We start from the raw sequence: 23,082 nt of genomic DNA on the forward strand, positions 1-23,082 counted from the left end.
CTCTCCGTCCCTCCGAGAGCAGGGGGAGGGCAAGAAAGGGGGGGAAGTGAGCGAACGAATTACCTGACTGGGTTTAAACCACGACAAGTCCATAGCAGTTTTATAGAATATTCTATGCACACACTTCTCTGTGGTTACTTTATTGCACACTGCAATGGTCCTTGCAGAAGCGCAGAATCCCTGCAGGGGTTCTGGCATAAAAACTAATTTGAATTTTTGACATTGGAGACACTAATTGTTACTTAGAATCACTTCTAAGTTGTCTTAGGTATGGATGTAAGTGAGGAATCCCAGAAAGTGATTTTTGCTCCGCTGCCAAAACAAACACACCAAGCCAGTGGTAAATAAATGAGATAATTATAATTATCAGTTTCATTGAGTGATTTAGCTCAGTCTGCTGAGAACTCTTCTGCAACAGAAGGATATCCATTAGGTAGGAATTAATGCCATTACATGAGATGAATTCTGCCATCTAAAACAATTGCAAAAGAAGTTTCTCAGACCAGAAAGGGGAGCAGCTGCCACAGAGGCTGGATTTCTGAAACACTGTGTACAGAGAGGTAGTCCTTTTGGAAAATATGAATTTCCTTTTTCTCTATACTCATTACATCACCCAACCTGCAAAGGCATCTGCTTGCCAGATGCTGAAGAGTATTTGCTAGAGTACTGTTTATCTGCTAGTGAAAGTGTCACTTTATACTAAAGAGAAAGACATGGACAGAGCTGTCTGAGAATATAACCAAGGGTTAAAAGGTGTCAAACAGAAACACACTGTTGATCTACAAAATGTAGATCTTTACATGAGGTTAATTTCACCCACAAATTTCCCAAAGCAAAATGTTTTGGGGATGATGAAAAGAAGAAATCTAAAATTAGGGGTCTTGGGGGCGTCTCAGAATTTAGTCCAAGTTATGACTAGCTGGTGCCTCAGATTGGCTATTCCAACAGCTACAGGGGAAGGCTGGCAACACAAGAACTTGGTGCTGACAGGGGTGGAAAGGGTCAGGGAGGCTTCTGGTGTAGTTTAAACAGAGCTTCAAATCTGATTATCAAAACTTCCTGGCAAATACTTCAAAGGAAGATTTTTCCATATATAAGGCTTGACGGTTTTTCTGGTGTTCTCTGCTGGCTAATTTAACTTAGGTGGTGCAGTGTAAGATGCCTTTCACTATACTGTGACTGACTCAGTAATGTCAGTAACACCATTTGCTACAGCGTGGCGTTTGTGAATAAAACTGTGGCTTCATCCTTTCAATTTTATTTTTAGACATTTTATTTTTGGATTCAGGGCTCTGCCGTACATTCCTGTGAAATTACAGGAGCTACAGCCACGGGTGCTCATTTTCGTGGAGAAAACCACTGAGGGGGAAAAAAAGGGCAAATAAAGAAAAGCCTCTGTTATATCCAGCGATCAGAGGAGGGTTTGTGTGTCAGAAAGTCTCTCTACTTTTCTAACTTTCCCCAGCTTGCCCCGGCTAGCGGCAGCCTCTACCTCCGGCCATGAGCTGCCCCCAACCCTGCCCGCTCCAGGCTGCTTTCCCTGGAAAACGGGGCAGGAGGGGGGCACAGGCACCGCGAAGCGCGGATTCAGCAGAAGCCTCTCTCTGTCCCGAGCCCTTTTATTTGGCTCTGCCCCGGGTCCTCCCCGACCAGGAGGGGAGGAAACCGCCCGCCCCCCACGGGGCCGCCAAGGGAAGGAACATCTGGGCAGTCGCGGCGCATCCCCTGGATGGAGCAGCTGGAGGGTCCCGCGGCCTCCAGAGCCTGGCTGGGGCAGCTGGAGGAACCCGGGCCGGCTGCGAAACCCCTTGGACGGGGCGAGGAAAGGCGAAGGAAGAGGCTGCGAGGTAAGGGCAGCCCGAGTCTCCTCAGCCCCGGGAGAGCGGCGGGAAGGGATGGAGGTCTACCCCGCGCAGGCTGCTCCTCCGCGCAGTGCGGGCAGAGCGGTCTGAAGGCAGGGAGGGCGGCGGCTATAGGGGTGGGGGTGTTTCATATTCCCTTGTGAAAGGACAACTGCTGCTCCATGTTTGCCTTAGGTCTGTCCATGAGGGGCACTCCTGAGGTAAAAAGCCCTGAAGCGACTTTTAAATCCGAAGTATCTTCGGCGGAGGTTGCTGGTGTTAAAATACATCTGGAGCCCTGGAGTATTTTACCCTATGTACGACAGTTTTTGCAGCAGTGGTTCAGGGTGGTTAAACAAAGGGGGAATTAAGTGTTACGGGTGTGAGTAAACATTTGGTTTAGTTTTGAGTTTCTTGTGTGATTTGTTTTTTTTAACTCCCTCCCTCCTCCTTGGGTTACTCAAATGGAAATGTACATCCAAACTTGAATCTCCAGGCAAAATCAAGAGAATTTAAATGTAGCCATAAGAATATTTAATGTATGAGAGAAACCTTCAAATTAGATTATCTCAGCTTCTCTATTCTATTTCAAAACAGAGTATCCCTTGGAAAAACACTTTCAGTCCCTGGATATGTTCAGATTTGTTTCATTTTTTCTTCTCTCTTAATAACACTTATTACTTAACACAGTATCAAATATTTAATTTTTCTGATATTTCAGAGCTTAGGAACTGAAGTGCTTAAAACCAAAATATTTATGCTTCTTAATTTTTAAAATGAATATTTGATAATAACTATGCAATTACCTACCTAGAACTTGTGATTTCTCCAGTATGTATAACTTTGTTTGCATCACCTTACATTACTGTTTCTGTAGACCTCTTTAAATTATGGTATATGTCATACTGTAAGTCACCAGTAATTTGCACTTTGTAATTTGTTTAAGGAATGTATTCTATATCCATTTTAGATGAAAATTCATCACTGCCTCTGGGATTACCTTGCTGAAGTTTGCTCAGATGTCTTTTCTGCTTTTCTGGGTTGCTTACATGGGCTTTTCCTGTATGCTTCTCTTTAGAAATGGAGCTGGGTAAACCAGACTGATTTTTCTCAGTTGTGGAGAGTGTGGTTAGAAATAACTGCTTGGAAAGGAAAGTCAAATGAACCTAATGAGTGGCTTCAATAATCATGCCTGTGTTTAGGCAAACTGCTCCCTGCTTACTCTTTTCTTGCAAACCAAGCCTGCCTGGAAGCATCATTTTACTCAGTACTGCAGGTGGCCAGTAGAGCAGCACAAAAAATGGGCCCCCTTGTTTCCGTCTGAAGACGTACATGAATCAAGCATCAAAACTCTTGTCAACTGGCTCCTACTCTATTTGTTAGATGTGTCCAAACACGCTCATGCTCACTTGCAATTGGCAGCAGTAGTCATTTTGGTTGTCTCTTCCTAGCTATGAGCAAGGCAGGTTCCTAAACCCATAGATTATAAAGAATTAAACATTGTTTTTGCAATATCTTAGTTTTCAGTAGGGTGGCACTCTACTGTGGCACTCCTGTCTTATTGCGTGGCACGACCCAGACCTTCAGTTCTGGCACTGTCTTTTGCTCCAGAAGATAAGAAGGAGACTTAAGTCCCTCCTAATCAATTTCTGCCTAAATTAGGGCCTGCTGTAACATTTCAGTTCTATCTGAGCAAAATTCTAAAACTCTTGCTCCACATAACCTAGCACTTGAGGCATTTCTAAGGTACAGAGGGTAGCATCTGTAAGACCAGTGGTTTTGGAAGAGGATACAGCCCCCTGTGCAGCTGCTACTCTGATTGAATTACAAAGCTCCAGCTCCATAACATTGTTCTTGGTCCCTCTATTAATTCTGTTGTCTGAGGGGAAGCAGGAGCTGAAGCCTCTGCTACTGTAGCCTTGCATTAAGAGGACTCTTCAGTTTCTGCTAATGTTGCATTAGCACAAACTGATTCCCATTTAGTGAGTATGAGGTAGTCCTGTAAAGAGGAACTATACCTCTTTCCCTGATGCCTTTTGATTTTTCTAGATGGGCTAACTCACAGCTATTACCAACATTTCAGACTGTTTTGCCAGTGTCCCCATTTATTCATTAGTGTTTCTCTTTCTTTTCTGATCCACACAGCTTTCTGCTGTTGAGAGTGTGTTTCCCCCAAGCAATAGTTGATAGGATGCAGTGCATTCAGTTACCTGGATGCAAGCAGTATATCAAACACCCTGATCTCAGCAGGGTCAAAGACAAGTCAGCCAAGGCAAAGCTCAAGGTGCAAATCCCACCTGCTCTGTTGCATAGCTTTATGGAAATTACTGACAAGAAAGCTTTTAATTTTTTTTCATATCACAACATAATGTTGCAAGCCTCAAGCACTCACATCATTTGCTACAGCATCCAAATCTGGGAGATTTATTTTGAATCACTTTGTTTTCTATATAAAAGCCCTGAAGACATACACTACCTAACGGTACACCACAGCCAGACTGGATGGCTGAAGTTTACAAACCATTTAATCAAATAACTTCAGAAAGCACAGGTTTAAGAAAAGTGGCTGGACCTCAGCAAGAGGAGACAGCAAAATGCAGCAATTTAACACTAGAGGCCAATATTCTGGACACACGTACCCCTGGTTTCCAGTCTCCTCCCTAGCAGGGGACAGGAGAAGTATCACCTGCTTGTTGTCCAGGTATGAGCTGTTACAAGCATCACATTGGCTAACTGACCCCATTTGTAATTTCTTCTGTAAGAAAATTGAGTCCTTCCTGTGAACACCGTCATGGACTTACCAGAGCTCTTGCATTTGCTGAGATGAGCTCCCTCCCAGTTTTTGTCGATTTGAGACTGTCTTTAAACTGAAAGCTTACTAGTATGCACAGCATCACACTTCTGCTTACCATCTTTTATTAATGAGTAATTGTAATTCAGCCAGCCCATTATCTAGTACTGTACATAATGAAGAGAAATCTTAATGCCTTTTCTGCATAGTCACTGGTAGTTATGTTAAGGGAGCAATGCTTGCAACCAAAGAATTATAACCATATTGTGGTCAGACAAGTCCTTCTCCAGGAACAGAATTCCTCACTTTTCTTTTTCAGATTTGGCTTCTTTTCAGGCAGAAAGTACCTTTTTAGACCATTCAAACACTGAATTTTCTCAATGTACTCCCCTTCCCCTCTCTTTTTTTTGGGGGGGGCTTGTGTCTTCTTTTCATAAGTATTTGGAAACATAACAATTGCAGCAACTTCTAGCAGTCTGTAAAGAGCTCTGTAAGTGTCAAATGCAGAATCTTTCACAGCCTGGGTTGTTATCTCTATTTATTATAAATATTTGTCATAGTCTGGTGGTCCTGTGAGCTTTGCTGTCTTACAAGATTTTTCCACTGAAGCCCTGACTCAATTGTTAAGACACTGTAGGTCCATAAAAGGGATGCCAATAAAGACTAAACCATATTTTATTTCATTTCCCTCAATCATCAAACTTTAGCTCTCTTGACATTTTCCTAGCCTGTCTATCAGGAAACAAAGAACATGTAGTTGAGCACCTCTGGAACTACAAGCAAGATTCAGGGATTACACCATACAAAACCATTTTTTGTCTGGTCTCCAAGGAGCAGTCTTCTTACTGGTAGCGTGACCTCTGCTTGGCTATGGACCTTCAAGAATATCTAGGGTCCTGCAGAGGTTTTTTATTGAAATGTCTCTGATTGTTTTAAGGACAATAAAAGGAATTAACTGTTAAAAAAGAGAGCATATAGGAATTTCACTAGCTGCCACAATTCATGTTAAAACCAGGAAGCACTAATAGGGGAGCCATTCTTGTATGCCAATGAAGAGCTCCTGCAGCGCAGCAGTGGGATGTCGCAGCATGTCCTTCCACCACACCGTCTGCCCGGTAGTACTCAGCTGCTGCTGCACACAGTCAAAACCTTGCTCGAGTCTGCTGCGTTGGGAGGAGAGGAGCTGTGCACCAGCAGCACCTCACCTTCAGGGGAAGGGAACTGCTGCTCTGCAGGGGGCAGAGCCTAGAAGGTCACCCTGCAGGAGGCAGCAGCTACCGCGGGGCTACTAGGGGCAGGAAAGTGGCTGTGGTGGATGAACCCAAGCATCCTCTTGCAGGAGGTGGCACTCTCACTGCTGGAATAGTTTGCTCACATACCCATGATAATTTACCCTTTATTTCAGGCAGTGCTAGGAAATACTAGGTTTTATGGCCAATAAAGAAACTATGAATCTTTCATAGGAAAAACCAACTCTTATGTATCCTATATAATTGCAAGATTTTATTTCTTTTGTGTGTGTATGTTTTTTTGAGTTCGTGTTGGTCTGAATAAAAGCCTCCAAATTGGCAGTCCTGAAGACAGAAAATTTCATATCCACAGACTAGCAGCTGCTCTGATACCAAGAGCCAATGGTATGATCATTAAGGAGTGTTCGTTGTCCCTGGATAACCCCTGGAGTTATCTTGGCTTGGCTATGGGAGCAGAGAGTCACACTGAAAACATGGAAAAAGCCAGAAAACTGAGAGTCATGAGAGATAAAAAACTACAGTGAAGATCACTCAAAGGGCTGAGAAGGACAAGTATCTGGGAAGGAGCTGTTGTTGACAAATGCAAGGCACTGGAAAAAGTAGAGTGGTTCAGGTTGTGGGACCAAACTCAGCACTATGAGAAATTGCCTTTTGGAGTCTCTTGTTTCTTAGCCCAGTATATAGATTTCTTGACATAATCTCTTTAGGATTTTTGGGTTTCATCTGTGTCTTGTAGGCCTAAAGATTTTGCCAAGGGTTGAATTCTTCTCTTACAGGCTTCAGAGATGCCTACTCATGACTTTTTTTTTTTCTCTTTTTTTTTTTTAAATCTGAAAATCCTTACCTCCCACATACTTAAGCCAAAAATATAAAGGCTGTACTGTCAGTTTTTAGCATTTCAAGAAGTCTTGAGTCCTGCTTTCATTAGCTTTAGTACTTTCAGTTCAATTCTGAAAGACCTATAGGTGCCAGCTGAGTATTTTCTTAACACCAGAGCAGCGACCTCATCTGGAAATGTGGGGCTGTAGTTGCTGAAATACTTTTAGCCATTTTTAAATCAGTACTGCATTTAGTGAACAAAGTAATTACAGCAGACATTGGTTTTCAGATCTGTGCTGGTCTCCATATTTACAATTTAATGGCTGAAGGGTAAAAGGCACATGCCTTGTGAATATGTCTTTAACTTCAAGTAGGAAACTTTGGTACTGAACTAAACTTATCTGATATTTTCTTTCTCTTGGATGCATTCAAGTTTGCTGGATTCTAGTTTTCCGTAGAAGCTGTATGATCCTATCTTGTGCACTGATTAGGAAGTGTTTGTGAATTGGTTATTTCCTCCTCTTATCTGGGTGCATTATTCTCACTGACATCATGATCAGTTCTTGCAGGTGTTATGGATAAAAACATTTTCTATCAAATATTATAAACGCCACATATTTTTTCCTAATCTAGCACAGTTTTACCGTTGCAGTAAATCTTTGTGTTCAGCTTCTGTTATCATATGGCTCCGTAGCAGAAATGAATCTATTGCAGAAGTGTGAGTCTGTGGCTTCATCACTTGTGTCATTTCTGGAAAAAAAAACCCTCATTTCTGGTCAACAGTCCTATTTAACATCATGCAGAGCTTGATAAACACAGGAAATTGCAAGGCATACTGCTGTGGCAGGAGAATGTGTAGGGAAGGGAAGCTGCCTGCTTCAGGGCTAGTTCTGCCTGAGCTACTGCTTGCGTCTCCATCCGGTGCAGGTTATGCTGCTTGAGCCTCTGGCTTTTTTTAAAGAGATAAGGTGGAAAAGGGGATTAATCTAACTCTTTGAGAAGCCATCTAAGTAGCCCTAAGTTTCTTCATACCACTTGCAAGTTTTGCCTTAGTCCCCACATGGGACTTAAGAGATCAGGAATCAGACTTGTAGATGTTAGGAAACATTCTTCCCCAGGAAGTTGGGAAGCATTTAAATCAATCATGTAGGTCTGTTTCTTGCCTGCCTTTCATGCTTCTTCTGGTGTAAGTGAAGTAATTTTCTGGATTAAAAGACAGCTTTTAATACGCACAAAAATGCATACCTTTTAGAATCATAGAATCATAGAATAGTTAGGGTTGGAAAGGACCTTAAGATCATCAAGTTCCAGCCCCCCTGCCATGGGCAGGGACACCTCACACTAAACCATATCACCCAAGGCCTTGTCCAACCTGGTCTTGAACATTGCCAGGGATGGAGCATTCACAGCCTCCCTGGGCAACCCGTTCCAGTGCCTCACCACCGTCACAGTAAAGAATTTCCTCCTTATATCCAATCTAAACTTTCCCTGTTTAAGTTTTAACCCATTACCCCTTGTCCTATCACTACAGCCCCCAACGAAGAGTCCCTCTCCAGCATCCCTGTAGGCCCCCTTCAGATACTCGAAGGCTGCTATGAGGTCTCCACGCAGCCTTCTCCAGGCTGAACAGACACAACTTCCTCAGCCCATCTTCATACAGGAGGTGCTCCAGTCCCCTGATCATCCTCATGGCCCTCCTCTGGACTTGTTCCAACAGTTCCATGTCCTTTTTATGTTGAGGACACCAGAACTGCACACAATACTCCAAGTGAGGTCTCACAAGAGCAGAGTAATGTGGCAGGATCACCTTCTTCGACCTGCTGGTCACACTCCTTTTGATGCAGCCCAGGATACAGTTGGCTTTCTGGGCTGCAAGCGCACACTGAAGCTGGCTCATGTTCATTTTCTCATCAATCAACACCCCCAAGTCCTTCTCTGCAGGGCTGCTCTGAATCTCTTCTCTGCCCAACCTGTAGCTGTGCCTGGGATTGCTCCGACCCAGCTGTAGGACCTTGCACTTGTCATGGTTAAACTTCATGAGGCTGGCATCAGCCCACCTCACAAGCGTGTCAAGGTCCCTCTGGATGGCATTCCTTCCCTCCAGGTTATCAACTGAACCACACAGCTTGGTGTCATTGGCAAACTTGCTGAGGGCGCACTCAATCCCACTGTCCATGTCACTGACAAAGATGTTGAACAAGACCGGTCCCAACACCGATCCCTGAGGGACACCACTCGTTACTGGTCTCCAGCTGGACATTGAGCCATTGACCACAACTCTTGGTGTGCGGCCATCCAGCCAGTTCTTTATCCACCAAGCGATCCACCTATCAAATTGATGTCCCTCCAATTTAGAGACAAGGATATTGTGTGGGACAGTGTCGAACGCTCTGCACAAGTCCAGGTAGATGACATCAACTGCTCTACTCTGTCCATCAGTTCCATAGCCTCATCATAGAAGGCCACCAAATTGGTCAGACAGGATTTCCCCTTAGTGAAGCCATGCTGGCTGTCACCAAGCACCTTGTTGTTTTTCATGTGCCTTAGCATGACTTCCAGGAGAATCTGCTCCAAGATTTTGCCAGGCGCAGAGGTGAGACTGACTGGTCTGTAATTCCCCAGGTCATCCATTTTCCCCTTCTTGAAAATGGGGGCTACATTTCCCTTTTTCCAGTCATTGGGAACTTCACCTGACTGCCATGATTTCTCAAATATGATGGCCAGTGGCTTAGCAACTTCATTTGCCAGCTCCTTCAGGACCCGCTCATGGATTTCACAATTTATTTTCCTGAATGCTCATTCAGAAACTGCCTTTGCTCATCATCCTGTCTGTTGCCAGCAGATTCACCGTTCCGTTCTGACCCAGGGAGTAAGATACAGCCTCAGCCAAGGGATGAACATCCCAGGTACACTGCTACATAGGGAATTTGTAGGCAAACATCAACAATCGCATTTGGTTGGCAAAGTTGGAGTGTAAAGCACTTATGCAATACTATGCAGCTTTCTAATTGCTGGGAAAGCCTCAATCTTGCAGAGTTTTGTGTGATTATTGCAAGAAAAATCATGCTTGGAGTTTTCATGTGTGAAAAAACAAAAAGCATCTCACATTCATAGGTAACAAGTAGCTGTAAATTATTGTTGCACCTCATTCCAGTCAGCTGCAGAAAAGTTGCCTGGTACTTAGGAATTTCTAAACTACATTGACTACATTTACACCTCATTACCTTTTTCTCCTGTTGCCTTGTGACCATGGGCCCCTGGGTAGGGATCCTGGGGGTGCACAGAGCAGGTAACGGGCGATTTGATCAGCAATGGTTAGTATATGCTCACTGGAAAGCCAAACCTTGTCATACATGGCAAGGCCTGTGACTGGGTGATGTTGGCTGTCTATATGTCTCTTGTAGGCATCAGCACTGGCATTGCCTGGCAAGCTTAGGGGCAGGATTTGGATAGAGTTGAGGCTGCGCAAGGAGGTCACTCACAGCAGGTACTCATGCAGCACCTGGTGTGAGTGGGTGGCTTTGAGGGGCAGTGGAGGGAGCATGAGCAGACCCTGCATGACCAAACCCAGAGCTCATGGCACTCAGCTCTGAGGTAGCCTTGGGATTTTCTCTACTTGAGTCTCTGGCAGATGATGCTCTTTAGGGGAAGGTGACGGGCAGCAAGGAAGGTTTGCTGCCGAGAGCATGGCTGGTGCTCTCCCAGCACCCCTGGCCCTGAAATCACTGAGGATAAAAGAGGGCCTGGGATTTGCACAGGTTACAGCTTCAGTCCTCCAGTGATTTGTCTACTACCTTATGGGATAAAGTTCTGTAAAAAAATAAGCCCTCAAATTTACTGAGTATTATCATAACATGCTGATGCCATCTTTATCCAATAGCACCTGACATATCGTAACAGGCTGGCTCCATCAGTGTCATTCTAAGCCCCCAAACTATGCAATATCACCTGGTTTACTTGTAGGCAAAACTTCTCAGTCACATCAAAACTGTGGGTGGTGGCATTTGACTTCTAGCCTCACCAAAATACACTCTCGGGCCTGATTAGAGAAAATTCATGAATTCAAAGTTTAAGGTGATTTCTGTCATAATGTTTTCAAGTTTACTAAGGATTTAAAGTGTAATCGATGTAAATCCTTTCTGAAGCCCACTGTGCTGAGAGTCAGTGTTCCAAAGGTGTGCCATAGCAGCTGACTCACAGATCTGATATGTCTCTTTTTAGAGAGATCCCACAAATAATTCCCAACATTTTCGGACAAACTCAAGCTGAAGTTTACACTCTCTAAAGAAATAATATGTGATTGTATTGCTTACAGCAAAACATCAATTTTTCTGGTTCTGTTTTGTTTATTTCGGATATGCAACGGTAGCTTCTGTATCAGACTTCCCTTGTTCTTAAAAGCAAAAAATAGTTTTAAACAGAGTATCCTGGTAGATTACCCAGATTTAAGGCAGAAATATCCTGCAGTGATTAGAGCTCTAGCTAACCCAGGTGTGAATTTACAGACTGAGAATTACTTTTGAAGTTTTCTATACAGTGCACTACAAATGCCATTAGCACACTGTTGTTCATTTTGACTCTTACTGTTACTGTACTCTCCTAAAGGGAGGCTTTTCACAGGTTTAATTTACCTTTTTAATCCAGCATCTCCCTTTGATGTAGGTGATGTGAGTTACAGGGTAAATCTTCCTATTTAAAATGCTCAGTAGCTGTTGAATAGTATCTAATGAATAAAGTCCTTCTAAGGAATAGTATTCAGTGAGATCAGACATATGGTGAGGAAAGGCCACTCTCCACTCTTCCCCTCTTACTTTCATGCAAGGAAGGGAAAAAAACAATGTGCTACAATGCCTTTCAGGCCAGGAAGTTTTAGAAGAACTAGAAATTAAGGCTTCCAAAGCAAAACAAGCATTTCAAAGTTTAAAGCACAGTTTAGGCAACTGTCTAATTAGCTCCTATGAATATTGCCTGTTTTTGAGGCAAACTATGGTGCAGTGAGTACTGGCAGTGATGCACAAGCTGGGCAGATTCATTGAACTAAAGACATCCCAGAATGAAGTACCTCTTCAACGACACCATGGGGTTGGGTCTAACCTGTGGGGCTGAGCCCCCCAGCCACACCACTTAGTGCCTGTCTGTGCTATAGGCTTCTCAAGACTGAGCAGTGCTTTCCCCACCTGCAAATAAAACAGATGTAAACTTAGCAGAGCTTTCAAGGTGTTGAGGGAGGCAGAGGAAGCAGAGAAAGGCTCTCCCAACCCTTGGACTACCACCTCCTCCTCCACCACTTCCCAGCCCACCCTGCGCTAGGACCGGAGATGCTCAGCTCACAAGCAGGCTGATTTAGCACCACTAACACATGCTCAGCCCCAGGGAGATTTAGAGATTAATTCAGCATTTTGTGAGTGGGATGGAGGTGGTCATCACTGTCCTGGTGGCTGGGGGCCCATGCTGAGAGCTGCCTACCATGTCTGTCATTGCTTGCTCCTCCTCACAGCTTTTGCTGTCCTGATCAGGGTGGCTAGCCAACCACCAGGTGAGGCAAAGCCTCCCACAACAGCTCTAGGCATGGCACCCTTGCTTTTCTAGTTAACAGAAGACAAGTAGCACGCAGGAGCCCTTCCCAGACAGCAGAAATCCCAAACAGAGTCCTCTACATTTCATAAGAATAGATAAACATGTCTCTTGTTCTTTCTTTGGCTGCCCCATGGCTGCCAGGTGCTGCTTCCTCAGGAGCCTTCCCAGGGCTTAGGACAGCCACCTCTGAGTGATTTCCTTCCAGTATGAAGTAAAAGGTATGCTCAGATGCCAGCACTTGGCACCTCTGAGGACACACCCAGAAATGGCCTTGCTTGGGCAACCAATATCACATTTCCCTTTTCTTGTACTTCAGTAATACTTCCGTAGGAATTATCTAAGTGGAGTTTTATCCAGGGAAAGCTTTTAAAACTAACCCCTCTCCTTCTGCAGCACTTATACTGGAAGACATCAGCTCTTAGAAGAGGAGGGGACAGGCAGCAGAGGCAGGACATTCTTCAGCATCCCTGTTTAAATCACAGCCTGCCTCATGCAACACATGAACATTTGTGGTTTTTTGATTCTTGTTTGTGGCTATATAGGTCGTGTTTCCTCATGCAGTTGAGTAATAGTCTTATGGCAGCTTCAGGACCTGTGCAAGTTTCTCTTCTTCAAAATAATGCAAAATAATGCTTTCAGTGGAGCTTAGGCTCCAGAAACAGGAGAGAGCTCACGCTACGTGACTAGACAGCATTATGTGAACCATCTGCAAGTACTCTATGGCCCACAAGCCACAGTTTAAAACTTCTTATGCAGAGCTGACTGTACAAAATACTTACTGGAAAGAAAAATATACCAGAGCCTCCATATTCTATTCACAAACAGATAGCTAACAGTGTAGTGTGGTGATCAGATTTGTAAATCAGCCACAATAATAAAAGAAAATATAGATTTCCAATGCTTCTAAGGTGTTATCTTTTATTTTAACCTCTGCAAAGATTTAGTATGCCTTTGGGTGGCACAATAACTCAGTTTATAATAGCTTAAAGAAAAATTGTAATTTAATATTAAAACTGTCACTTTAATGAAGAAGCTATTGGAGCTAAGTTAACTCTCCTTAAAGTTTGGGTGATGACCAGAATTACTAGATTTTATTAATGGCACTGCTTTTAAATAACTGTATAACATTAACTAATAACCTTATCACTCAGTGCATTTGGTGTACTTGATAATGTGCATCTAATTGTGGGTGCATAATTCACCTATTAAATACTGAGAATGGCTTGATGTTTGTAAATCATAACAAGACTTCAAATTGGAATACAGAATACAATTTATTAGTGAATAGCTACCCATTGTTTCTGTATACAACTTGGATTTCCTTCAGTCAAGTATTGTCTTGATTTCTATTTGTGGAGTGAGGAAACAGAAAACCCCCTCTAAATGTGAAAGAACCAAATTGTGAATATTCATGTGTCTCTTTTGCTAGTATAACTTCAACAGCATGACATAGTACACTCTGGCATTTTTTCTCTCATTTTGCCAACTGCCAGCTTTGTATTTCAGATCAGATGCCTTGCAGTTGGGTCTTTTACTTTGATTCTGCACAGCTATGAAACTGGGAGACTAGCTGGGTGTTTGGAATAACCAGTGAAGATGAGTACCCACGTTCATTTTTAAATAGAGTGTGAGTACTTAATTCTATGATACTTTTTTTTGATCTACGCAAGGAGATACTTTAAAATTATAACCCACAGAATTCTCCTGATACTCCCATAATCAATCTCCATTTGCTTCACCTTCAGGTGTTGGCTAGCAGTAAACCATGGGCAATTTCAAAGGGCATGCCCTCCCTGGAAGCTTTTTCCTTCTTTTTGGCTTGTGGTGGTCAGTGAAGTATCCACTGAAGTATGCCTGTCGAAAAAACAAGAATGCTTGCTACCTTGGTTCCAGGGCAGGATTTCAGCACCTGGAGTTTGTAGAGGGGATCATCAAAGCTGTCTTTGCCCTGATCGGTAAGTAAGGTGGGCTGACAATGAAAATGCTATGTCTTTTAACACTTTTTTTTTTTTTTTCTGATAAAACATCTCATTGTGTTTTGGTGTTTTGTCTTTTAAACACCAAGAATCTAAGAACTAGTGGGGCTACTGCTATTAATTACACATTTATGATCATAACAGGGTTTCCATCCATAGCACTCTTCTGGAGCTGAGTCTCCTGACAAGTTCACAGCTGGTCCGAGTGTTCATATGCTGTTCACTACTTCAGGGAGGGAGAAAAGATATTTAGGCAAGGGGCTCTCACATGCAGACTGGGAGCACCAGACTGTGGGGGCATTGCTTTTCTGTTTTGAATCCCACCATCTTAGATATCGGTAGTCTCCACTGAGTTATTGGTAAAATATGTAAATGCAGATGCTTCTCCACTGGTGTCATTTAAAGTGAAAATATTCACAAAGACAGACTGAACTCCAGATGTTATAGCTGCAGGACTTTTGCAACAGGGTGCTGGTGGTGGCCTGTTTCTCCTTCTGTTGTGGACTGGCCTGGGTACAAAGCCACAGGGATGGTTTAGTGGGTTTTGCAGCCAAGTGGAAGTGCTTAGTTCTTGTTTATGTTCCAGCAGGCTGTATGTTAGCAATTTATCTTTCTAGAATAAGTAAACTAAATAACAGGGGGCCTGGGGAACTCAGCACATGTAGCTTTCAAGTTGAAAAGGATCTTAATTTTTAGTATTACTAGATTTTTAGATTCTATCTGGCTATTGTTTTTTAGATGCTCAGAGTTGCTTGGTTTTTGATCAAGGTGCAGGCTGTGCCAAAATCTTGTTCTTGCTCTTCTTCAAGATCAGCTCTGAAGAGATACTGTGTGTACAGTACTTTGATATGCCTTAAAAAAATTATCAAAACCTAAATAATAGCATTCATTTTGAGGTGTGAGTGGGGACGTCTTTCGTACAGATCTCCCAGTCAGTGTCTAGAGGTAGTTGGGTGGCTAAAGTACTCATTTAGCCTTTTTATTTTCACCATGAAACAAAAAAAAATGTTATTTTAACGTATGGTAATTTCAGTTCACAAACACGGACAAGAAACCCTGGTGAAGACAAAGAGTAAAAGTAGCAGAAAGAGTAAACCCTGTTGTTTCTGTGTTAGGAAATTTGAAATAAAGGTGGAAAAGTATTGCATTTGGACTGCAGCGTATCTACTTATACAGCATGATGCTGGCCCGTGCTTTGCAAGCAATGTATTTAACTTTGAAGTTTTAAAGTGTAACACGTTTTAAATCCTTCCCAAGCTTCAGTGATATAAAGTATCTAAACGCAGCTTTCCTCTTGCTGGAGTACTGCAGCTATTTAGTAAGACGCTGAGGGGGCCAAGGTAAGGGAGGCAATGGAGCAGCAATTCAAATACTAACTTGGTATACATTCTCATGGGACTTTTAATAACTGTATAGTGGAGGGATTTCCTTTTATGGCTTTATAGGAAAAATCCCCTTTGAACTAAGATTCTGAACTCTGCCATCCTGCACACTGTAGGGGACTGAAACGGTAAATCTTTCTTTTGGGGACTTCAGCATGTGTTACACTCATGTTTGAACCACAGGAGAAGGCAGATGAAAAATTCAGTTAGAGGACTACTACAATAGCAATTGTTAGGACAAAAAACCCAGCACAGAATAGCTGTTCACTGCTGGAAACTGCAGGATGCAGATAGTCCAACCAGGAGCAGAGATGAAGCCTGGTTTTCCCTGGCTTTCTCTTCTCTGAATTATGTGATGCTTAATATATGCTCTAGCTCACTCTGCAGTCTTCCCATCAGCAAAGCAGCTTATTTCATCTCTCCTCCACCCACTGCCTATTTTCTTGTAAATTTATATAAAATTAATATCTTTGAGACCTCTGTGAATTTTCACTTGAATTTGGACATGTTAAAAACTTTATTGCAAATGGCCGAACTGGGCAGAAGGGAGGAAAACGTAGCAATCACCCAGAGCAATCCTCAGACAGCCAGACTAAATCTCAAATTGACCAGTGTTACGCTGCATGGGAATATATCGTTTCCTCTATTGTTTGCATAAAGACTTATCATCACCTTAAGCATCAGGACAAAAAGTTATACTTTTCATTTCGTGTGCAGGAATGGTGGCTGAGCAGTTTGTTCCTGATGGACCTCATCTGAAGCTCTACAATTATGAGGAAAAGCACTGGGATCACCTCATGAACTGGCAACATGCCACCATGTACCTCTTTTATGGCATATCAGGGTTGGTTGACATTGTGGCTCACAGGACCAGTGCACTGCCTGTGGCCATGGACAAGATGATGCTTTCTTTAGCAGTGTTTATTGAAGGTCAGTTTACCTCTTCCTGCAGAAGTGTGTGCGAAACTTGCACAGGGGAATGCGTCTTGGGTCTCACATCAGTCTTAGAGAATGAGCCTGCAGGAGCTGAGTGTTTAACTCTCTAAAGTGCCTAAGAAAGATCAGTCTTGGTCCTCCTTAAACTGCACTGCAGCCTGGAGCATGATCACACATCCTAGAGGTGTATCTGTGCTTCCCAGCTGGCTTAGATAGCAACAGAAATGTTATAAAAATAGCAGCACAAGCCTGTTTTGAATAAGTGCTCAGTAGCTCAGGTATGTGCTTCAATGTATGTACAGACATGGCCCACAAGTTAGAGTGCTTTTTCACTTGTACAGCAATCATATGTTGAAATTGCACTGGAGACCCACTCATTTTGTGTTTTCTGTACACGCAGCATATCTCATAGCATCCCTCTTGTTACACTGCAGGCACAGATGAATGACACTTTTTGTTAATGTGTTTTAAACGAAGGGTGGCAGAGCTACAACTTCCCATGCAATTTCCTGGTCTGAACTGAAGAGTGGGAGTACACACTACTTAAGAACTAGTCTTAAAAATTGCTGTTAGTGCAACTAAGAATGTGATATTGGCATGAAGAGAAATGCTAAAGGTTCACTGTTTTATGAAAACAGATGCAGGGAGATTTCAAAGGAAGAAAGTATCTTAAAATGATCACTTAATTTATTCCAGGTTTTCTCTTTTGCTACCATCTTCATGGGAGAGCCATGCTGGATGTCCATGTTCATCAGTTACTGCTGTTTGCTGTCTTTGGAGCTGCTGTTTGCATATTTCTGGAAGTTTTCTTCCGTGGCAGTATTGTGCTAGAGATGTTTCGTACAAGCCTTTGCATATTACAAGGCAGCTGGTTCTGGCAGGTAGGTCACTTTTCTGCCTTAGGAACTTCTTCCTTCACCAAAATTAGTGATTTAGCCCTTTGAAGAGGTTTCATAGGGGATGTAATATGCCTTTTAAACACAGACCTAAAAGGACTCATAGAAAACAACGCACTCTTAATGTCCCTTTAAAGATATAAAAGTATTTCTTGTATCAATTTTACAGAAGAGGAAGCAGAAGCCATTTTACTTCTTGTGCATTTTATCAATAAAAAAGCTAAGGAACTTTTCTTGAGCTCTCCCTTGTTCACTGACCATTCTTTCTGACCCTTATAATGTCCTGTTCCAAATCCACAAGCCAAATGGCAGTGTTTTTAGAGCCCAGCAATATATGCTGTTCTTTATGAAGACAATCTCCAGTCAGCTGCTGGAGCGGTGAATAAATGCCCAGCAGAGTACTGGATGGGTGAGGCAATGCACTCATTGACATTGCCCAACTCAAAAGGTATTTAAGCTCCCAATCTGCGTTAAGAAACTGGGTCATGCAAAGCCTCCTGCTTTTCCAGGGCTCTGGAAACTGAGCAGAAGAAAAACCAGCTGAAACCGTGGTATTTCAAGGATGTGGCTCCCAAAAGGACTCTTCAAAAATGCAGCTTCCATGCCCTCACTTACTTGTGATTCTATCCAATTAACAGATATTTGATAATGACCCTGTCTCTACTGTCAGAACAAGAGAAAGAATTTAATGAATTGCTGTGATCTCATAACAAAGAAATAGGAGCACTAGTGCTGATGTGTTTCATCTTACAGTGGAGAACTGAGGTCACTCCAGAGATTTTTCTTTCCAGCATGTCTAGACTGGCTTCCCTTTTTTATATGCTGGCAAGACATGATGAAAAAAAATGTTTGCTGTTTCTTAGGAGAACTGGACACTCAGCACCAAATCAAATATCTAAATACTAGCTCTGGCAAGAAGACAGACCTCCTCAACGGCAGTATTTTTCTATAAGTGAACTCAAGAACCTGGTGCTGCAGCACTTTGTGGTTTATTTTCCTGTTTGTACACTTTTTATTGGTGATTTAAGAAGCTTTACATGAGAGGAATTAGACACAACCATTTATTCTTTGTTGTCCATCCAGTCTAATTTTAGAGCAAGTTATTTCTTTAGCTCTGGAGACGATGTGTTTTTTGTTTCAAAGTGAAAAATTGAAGAACTAAAAATACAAGCAATTAAGTGTAGCTTTTTTCACACCTGCAGGAGACTTCAACCATATGTGTGACTGAAAACCACGTACTGGCTGCAGCATGACAGATTTGTAAAAAGTAAAGGGAACTTCTGCATCATCAACTCCCTCATTCATTGAATTCTCTGCATGGAAATGCAAAATGCACTCCTCCCATCCTCCTTCCTCTCCTCTTCCTAGGTCCTAAATTCTCAGCTGAACTGCTGAGCCATGGCTCTGAAGAGTATTAGGCAGTACAGAGGACCAGTGCTTGACATGCAGACCCCTCTGCAGCCACAGGATTACTAGCTTCCCACTTTATGCATTAATATCAATTTGATCTTTTCCAACTCTGAATGTACAAATTAGCTATGTATTTCACATGGCCGAATAGCCTTGGGTGACAGCTCCATTTTTAAGTAATTTCAAAACCTGACCTTTTTCCTGGGTGGCCCAGAAGAAATAGACTTATGTTCACCTTTATTTATTAATTTACATCTTCAGAATCGTGTAGCACATTCCCAGACACTGTTGGGAAGAAGTGAGTGAGTGCAAACGGCCGGGTAGGCTTTCTTGTTGGTGATGTGTTTGCAGTTCAGACCACACAAGGCTGAGCACTGGCGCCTTTCCATAGAGTACATAGCTGTGATTGTTATGGGACTTGTTGGGCAGGGTCCTTAATTCTCTGGGCAAGAGCAGGGGTTTCCTGGGACAGGCTCTGCATCTTCAAAGGCACTTCTGCACAGAACTGTGTAAAATAATCCATTGCATCTGAGTGCGACTGCAAAATTGTTTTTAATAATAACCACAGAAATAATCAGCACTTAGAAAAAAAGAGATGTCTGCCTTGTGATAGGTAGCACAAAACATGATACAGCATGACTTTTGCTAAATATGTATTATTTTATTACAGATTGGCTTTGTGCTTTATCCTCCAAATGGGAGGCCAGAATGGAATCAGATGGATCATACCAATATGATGTTCCTGACCATGTGCTATTGCTGGCATTATGCCTTTGCTTTTCTTATACTTGCAGTCAATTATACAATTGTCAGCTGGTAAGTTATTTGAGACACTAAAACTTTGGAAACTTGTCTATTTAGTCTAGCAGAAGCCTAATTTTAGAAATGTCTCACTGACAAATCAAGTTTTCTACAAAGTAATTAATTGTCTTGCAAGGTAAAATAAAAATAGGTATTGTTAATCAATGAAGACAACATGATTCACTGCTTCAGTAGAAAGGGGAAAAATACTCATGAAGCACAGTTCTGAAAGGATAATGCTTCTCACTTAAAAGAAGCTCTTTCTTAATAGTGTTCCATATATGTAAATGCATATGAAGTTAGAAGTAGGAGAAGTTTTTTTTCGTACAGCATCTTCTCTCCCAGTGGTCATCTCTAATTCCAAGTGACTTAGCCAGCAGGCTTCATGACTCTGAAGATTATTGGACAGGTTTCATTGCTAGCAATTCCTGTGATCAGACCTGATTTCTTTTCCACTAGTCAGTTTCATCCCCCCATTTCTAAAGTTAGCTTTTTTTTTCGTGTTAATGCTGATAAAATTACAACCACAGTGTTAAATTAGTTATAAAAATGAGCCTGATTCTGCCATGTGTGATCAGCTGCCTGCAGGACCTTACCAAGCCTTTGGCTGCACTGTTCTAAACATGCTTCTAACCCCTCAGTTTACCCTTACCATCCTAATAGCCCTATTTTGTCAGGCTTTGGCTACATGCAGTTCTTGCAGTCTTGCAAGAACTGAGATGCCAGTTCTTTTTGGATCTTTTGTCTGAAAGGCACTGACATTCAAGGCTGGGTAACTGGTTTGTTGTGTGAAGGATGGCAACTATAGAGTAGGTGACAGAAATCTTACATCCCTTCTGATGCTGGAAACGGCGGCTGGTGCAGCATGTCTTGCAAAGAGTATGTTCAGGTAGTATCATTAAATGTAGCACATACTAATGTCATGGTACATGTTCACATTATACAGTTGTCACTCATGCTAACATACAGCTATTTACAACCAAGGCCTGTGGTTAAATACTGCCCAGATTCTTCTTGAAAGCAGAAGCCATCTTTACAATGTCTTCCACAGTGGCCCACTACAAGTCTTCATACACCAGTCACCCTAACTCCCTGATGAGGTGCAGGAGTTAAGCAGTTTTTAACCATATAAAAATGGCCAGATAAGCCTTTGAGTTTGTCCTGGGTTCAGCAGTAGCAGTCATTTTTTCTCCTTCTTACTAGCTGGTGCAGTGCTGTTTTGGCTTTCGGCCTGGGAACAGCGTTGATAACACCGATGTTTTTAGTTACTGCTCAAATGTTTAGACTGACCAAGGACTTTGTGAGTCTTATGATCTGACAGGGAGGAGGGGAAGCCAGGAGGAAGCAGAGACAGGGCACCTGACCCAAACTAACCAACGAGGTATTCCATACCACAGCACGTCATGCCCACTATATAAACTGGGGGCAGTTTCCCAGAAGGGCTAGTTCACTGCTCAGTCAGGCTGGCTATTGGTCAGTGGGTGGTGAGCGGTTGTATTCTCTTCCCTTGTTATTTCCCTTACCAATATTATTATTATTGGTGGCAGCAGCAGTGGTTTGTGTTATACCTTAGTTACTGGACTGGTCTTATCTCAACCCGTGGGAGTTACATTCTTTTGATTCTCCACCCCACCCCTCCGGGAGCAGGGAGAGGAAAGTGGGGGGTGGTGGTGAGAGAGCAGGCTGCGTGTTTTTTTATGGGTTGCCAACTGGGCTTAAACCACAATAGAGTTACTATTGAGACCTCTCATTTTTTGTTGTTTTCAGGGCAGTTCGTTCAAAGGTTAAACAGTCCCAATCCATGGAAATGGGATTACTGAAGACATCTGAACGAGATCAGGAATCAGAAGATGAAATTTAGTATGAATATGGCTTGACTAGTTTACCTGCTCTACCATTAGGCTAACTGATACCTCATTTATGCAATTTTTTAACATCTTATTCATTCTTTACTACAACTTGCTATGCAAATATCATCCATGAGTACTGTCTACATCTGCACAGTTACATCTTTATTGGTGGAGGGTAAGCTTTGTATTGATCTGCAGCAGTTGCACTAGTACATAGCTTACCACGTGATTCAAAGAAAACCAGACTAATATTAGACAGACTTGAACTGGATAAGGTGGCATGATGAAGTCTGTGTGTTTGCCTCATTAACAGCTAAGCAAAATGCTTTCTGACTGCTACTGAATGGACCCAAGTTTCCATAATTAGGGTGTTCAAGTAAATGTGTTTGCTGCTCTGCAAGTAACTGTGCATAAATAACTCTGCAGACCTGGAAGGAGTAGTACAAGATGAAAAATCAGATTTTTGCAGCTGTCTTGTATAACACTTCTGTGTCTCTGCTTGTGGCTTTATGCTGAAAGACAGTCTGTTGAAAAGCAGAGGTGCTCTCTCCTGTTGAAAAGAACAGGTGCTCTCCCCCATGCTCGCTGTTGTTTGGGATGTGCTCCAACCTCAACAAAAGGGAAATAAGTGATATGGCAAAAGTCATCAGAAAATGATGTTGCATGTAAGCACATTGCCTCTAAGGGGCAGAACTTTCGAATCATCACTCTTGCTCTAAATATGTCTTTCAAAAGACTGACATGGGCAGCTTGTGGTACAGCAGCACTTACACTCTGTTTTCCAGAGGATTGAGAAAGGAATTTGTGCTGGTGGCCAGCAAGCGGCCATTTTACACATGCATCAGTGATAAGATGGTCATGGTAAGATGGTCATTCTGGAAAACAGCCTCTTCCCTTTAAAACTCCTTCTAAAGATACTATTTTCTTATTATTTTCTGAAACAGGCTAATGCAGGACAAAAAATCCTGTTCAAATAATGCCTGTTCATCAGGTTTGGTGCTGTGGAAGAGTGTTTCTTTTATTATTCAAACATTTCCAGATGCTCATAAGGGAGTGCAGAGCTGAACTCTGGTAGGTGAATGAGATTTGTAGGATCTGGTCCCTCCACTTTTGAGCTTCCTTTAAATTTTTCCAGTGTGAACCAGAAAAATTGGTAGCATAAAGTTACTAACTGCAGTAAGAAGGTTGCTTAATTTAGGAAATAATATAGTTTGTAGCTCAAAGGGATCTCAGGACTCAGAGAAAAAAAGGAAAAAGAAAAATCAAAGTCTTTTTCTAAAGCTGTTTAACCTTCAATACAACATAAACATTCACTTCATTTTTAAGAGCTACCTTTTATCTCCCATTTTTCAAGGAGTACCTTCCTTAGCTGCACATGCTATTAATGCTGAATTTTAGACTGCCAGATTTATTAATGTGTTTCTGAAATCAGTGGTGTTGTTTATTTTGAAGGACATTTTCAGAAAGTGCTTTGTTTCTCATATGCAGGAGCAGTGCAGGTTTCTTCACTGCTCTTCTTAATAAATATATTTGATACTGTACAAATATTAAGG

At 42.3% G+C, this 23,082-nt stretch overlaps 1 protein-coding gene across 1 annotated transcript; it reads left to right on the forward strand.

Annotated features, from left to right (window-relative positions):
- Positions 1-1,782: 1,782 nt before the first annotated feature.
- On the forward strand, positions 1,783-22,318 carry TMEM45A (transmembrane protein 45A). Its single transcript, XM_057413054.1, has 7 exons — positions 1,783-1,847; positions 13,785-13,905; positions 14,024-14,233; positions 16,354-16,566; positions 17,269-17,453; positions 19,549-19,694; positions 21,447-22,318. The coding sequence occupies exons 3-7, from the start codon at positions 14,044-14,046 to the stop codon at positions 21,538-21,540; spliced, it is 828 nt and encodes a 275-aa protein (XP_057269037.1). The 5' UTR covers positions 1,783-1,847; positions 13,785-13,905; positions 14,024-14,043; the 3' UTR covers positions 21,541-22,318.
- Positions 22,319-23,082: the final 764 nt, after the last annotated feature.

The sequence above is a fragment of the Pezoporus wallicus genome, unplaced genomic scaffold (assembly GCF_028554395.1).
Source record: "Pezoporus wallicus isolate ANWC-B61680 ecotype Strahan unplaced genomic scaffold, APGP_CSIRO_Pwel_v1 contig_6484, whole genome shotgun sequence".
NCBI lineage: Eukaryota > Metazoa > Chordata > Aves > Psittaciformes > Psittacidae > Pezoporus > Pezoporus wallicus.

What these genes read in the sequence shown, in the direction of transcription:
- TMEM45A (XM_057413054.1), top strand. Translation starts at nt 14,044, where the DNA reads ATGGGCAATTTCAAAGGGCATGCCCTCCCTGGAAGCTTTTTCCTTCTT. An exon ending in AAGGCAGCTGGTTCTGGCAG is followed by an intron (nt 17,454 to 19,548) that starts GTAGGTCACTTT and finishes ATTTTATTACAG; the next exon opens with ATTGGCTTTGTGCTTTATCC. An exon ending in AATTATACAATTGTCAGCTG is followed by an intron (nt 19,695 to 21,446) that starts GTAAGTTATTTG and finishes TGTTGTTTTCAG; the next exon opens with GGCAGTTCGTTCAAAGGTTA.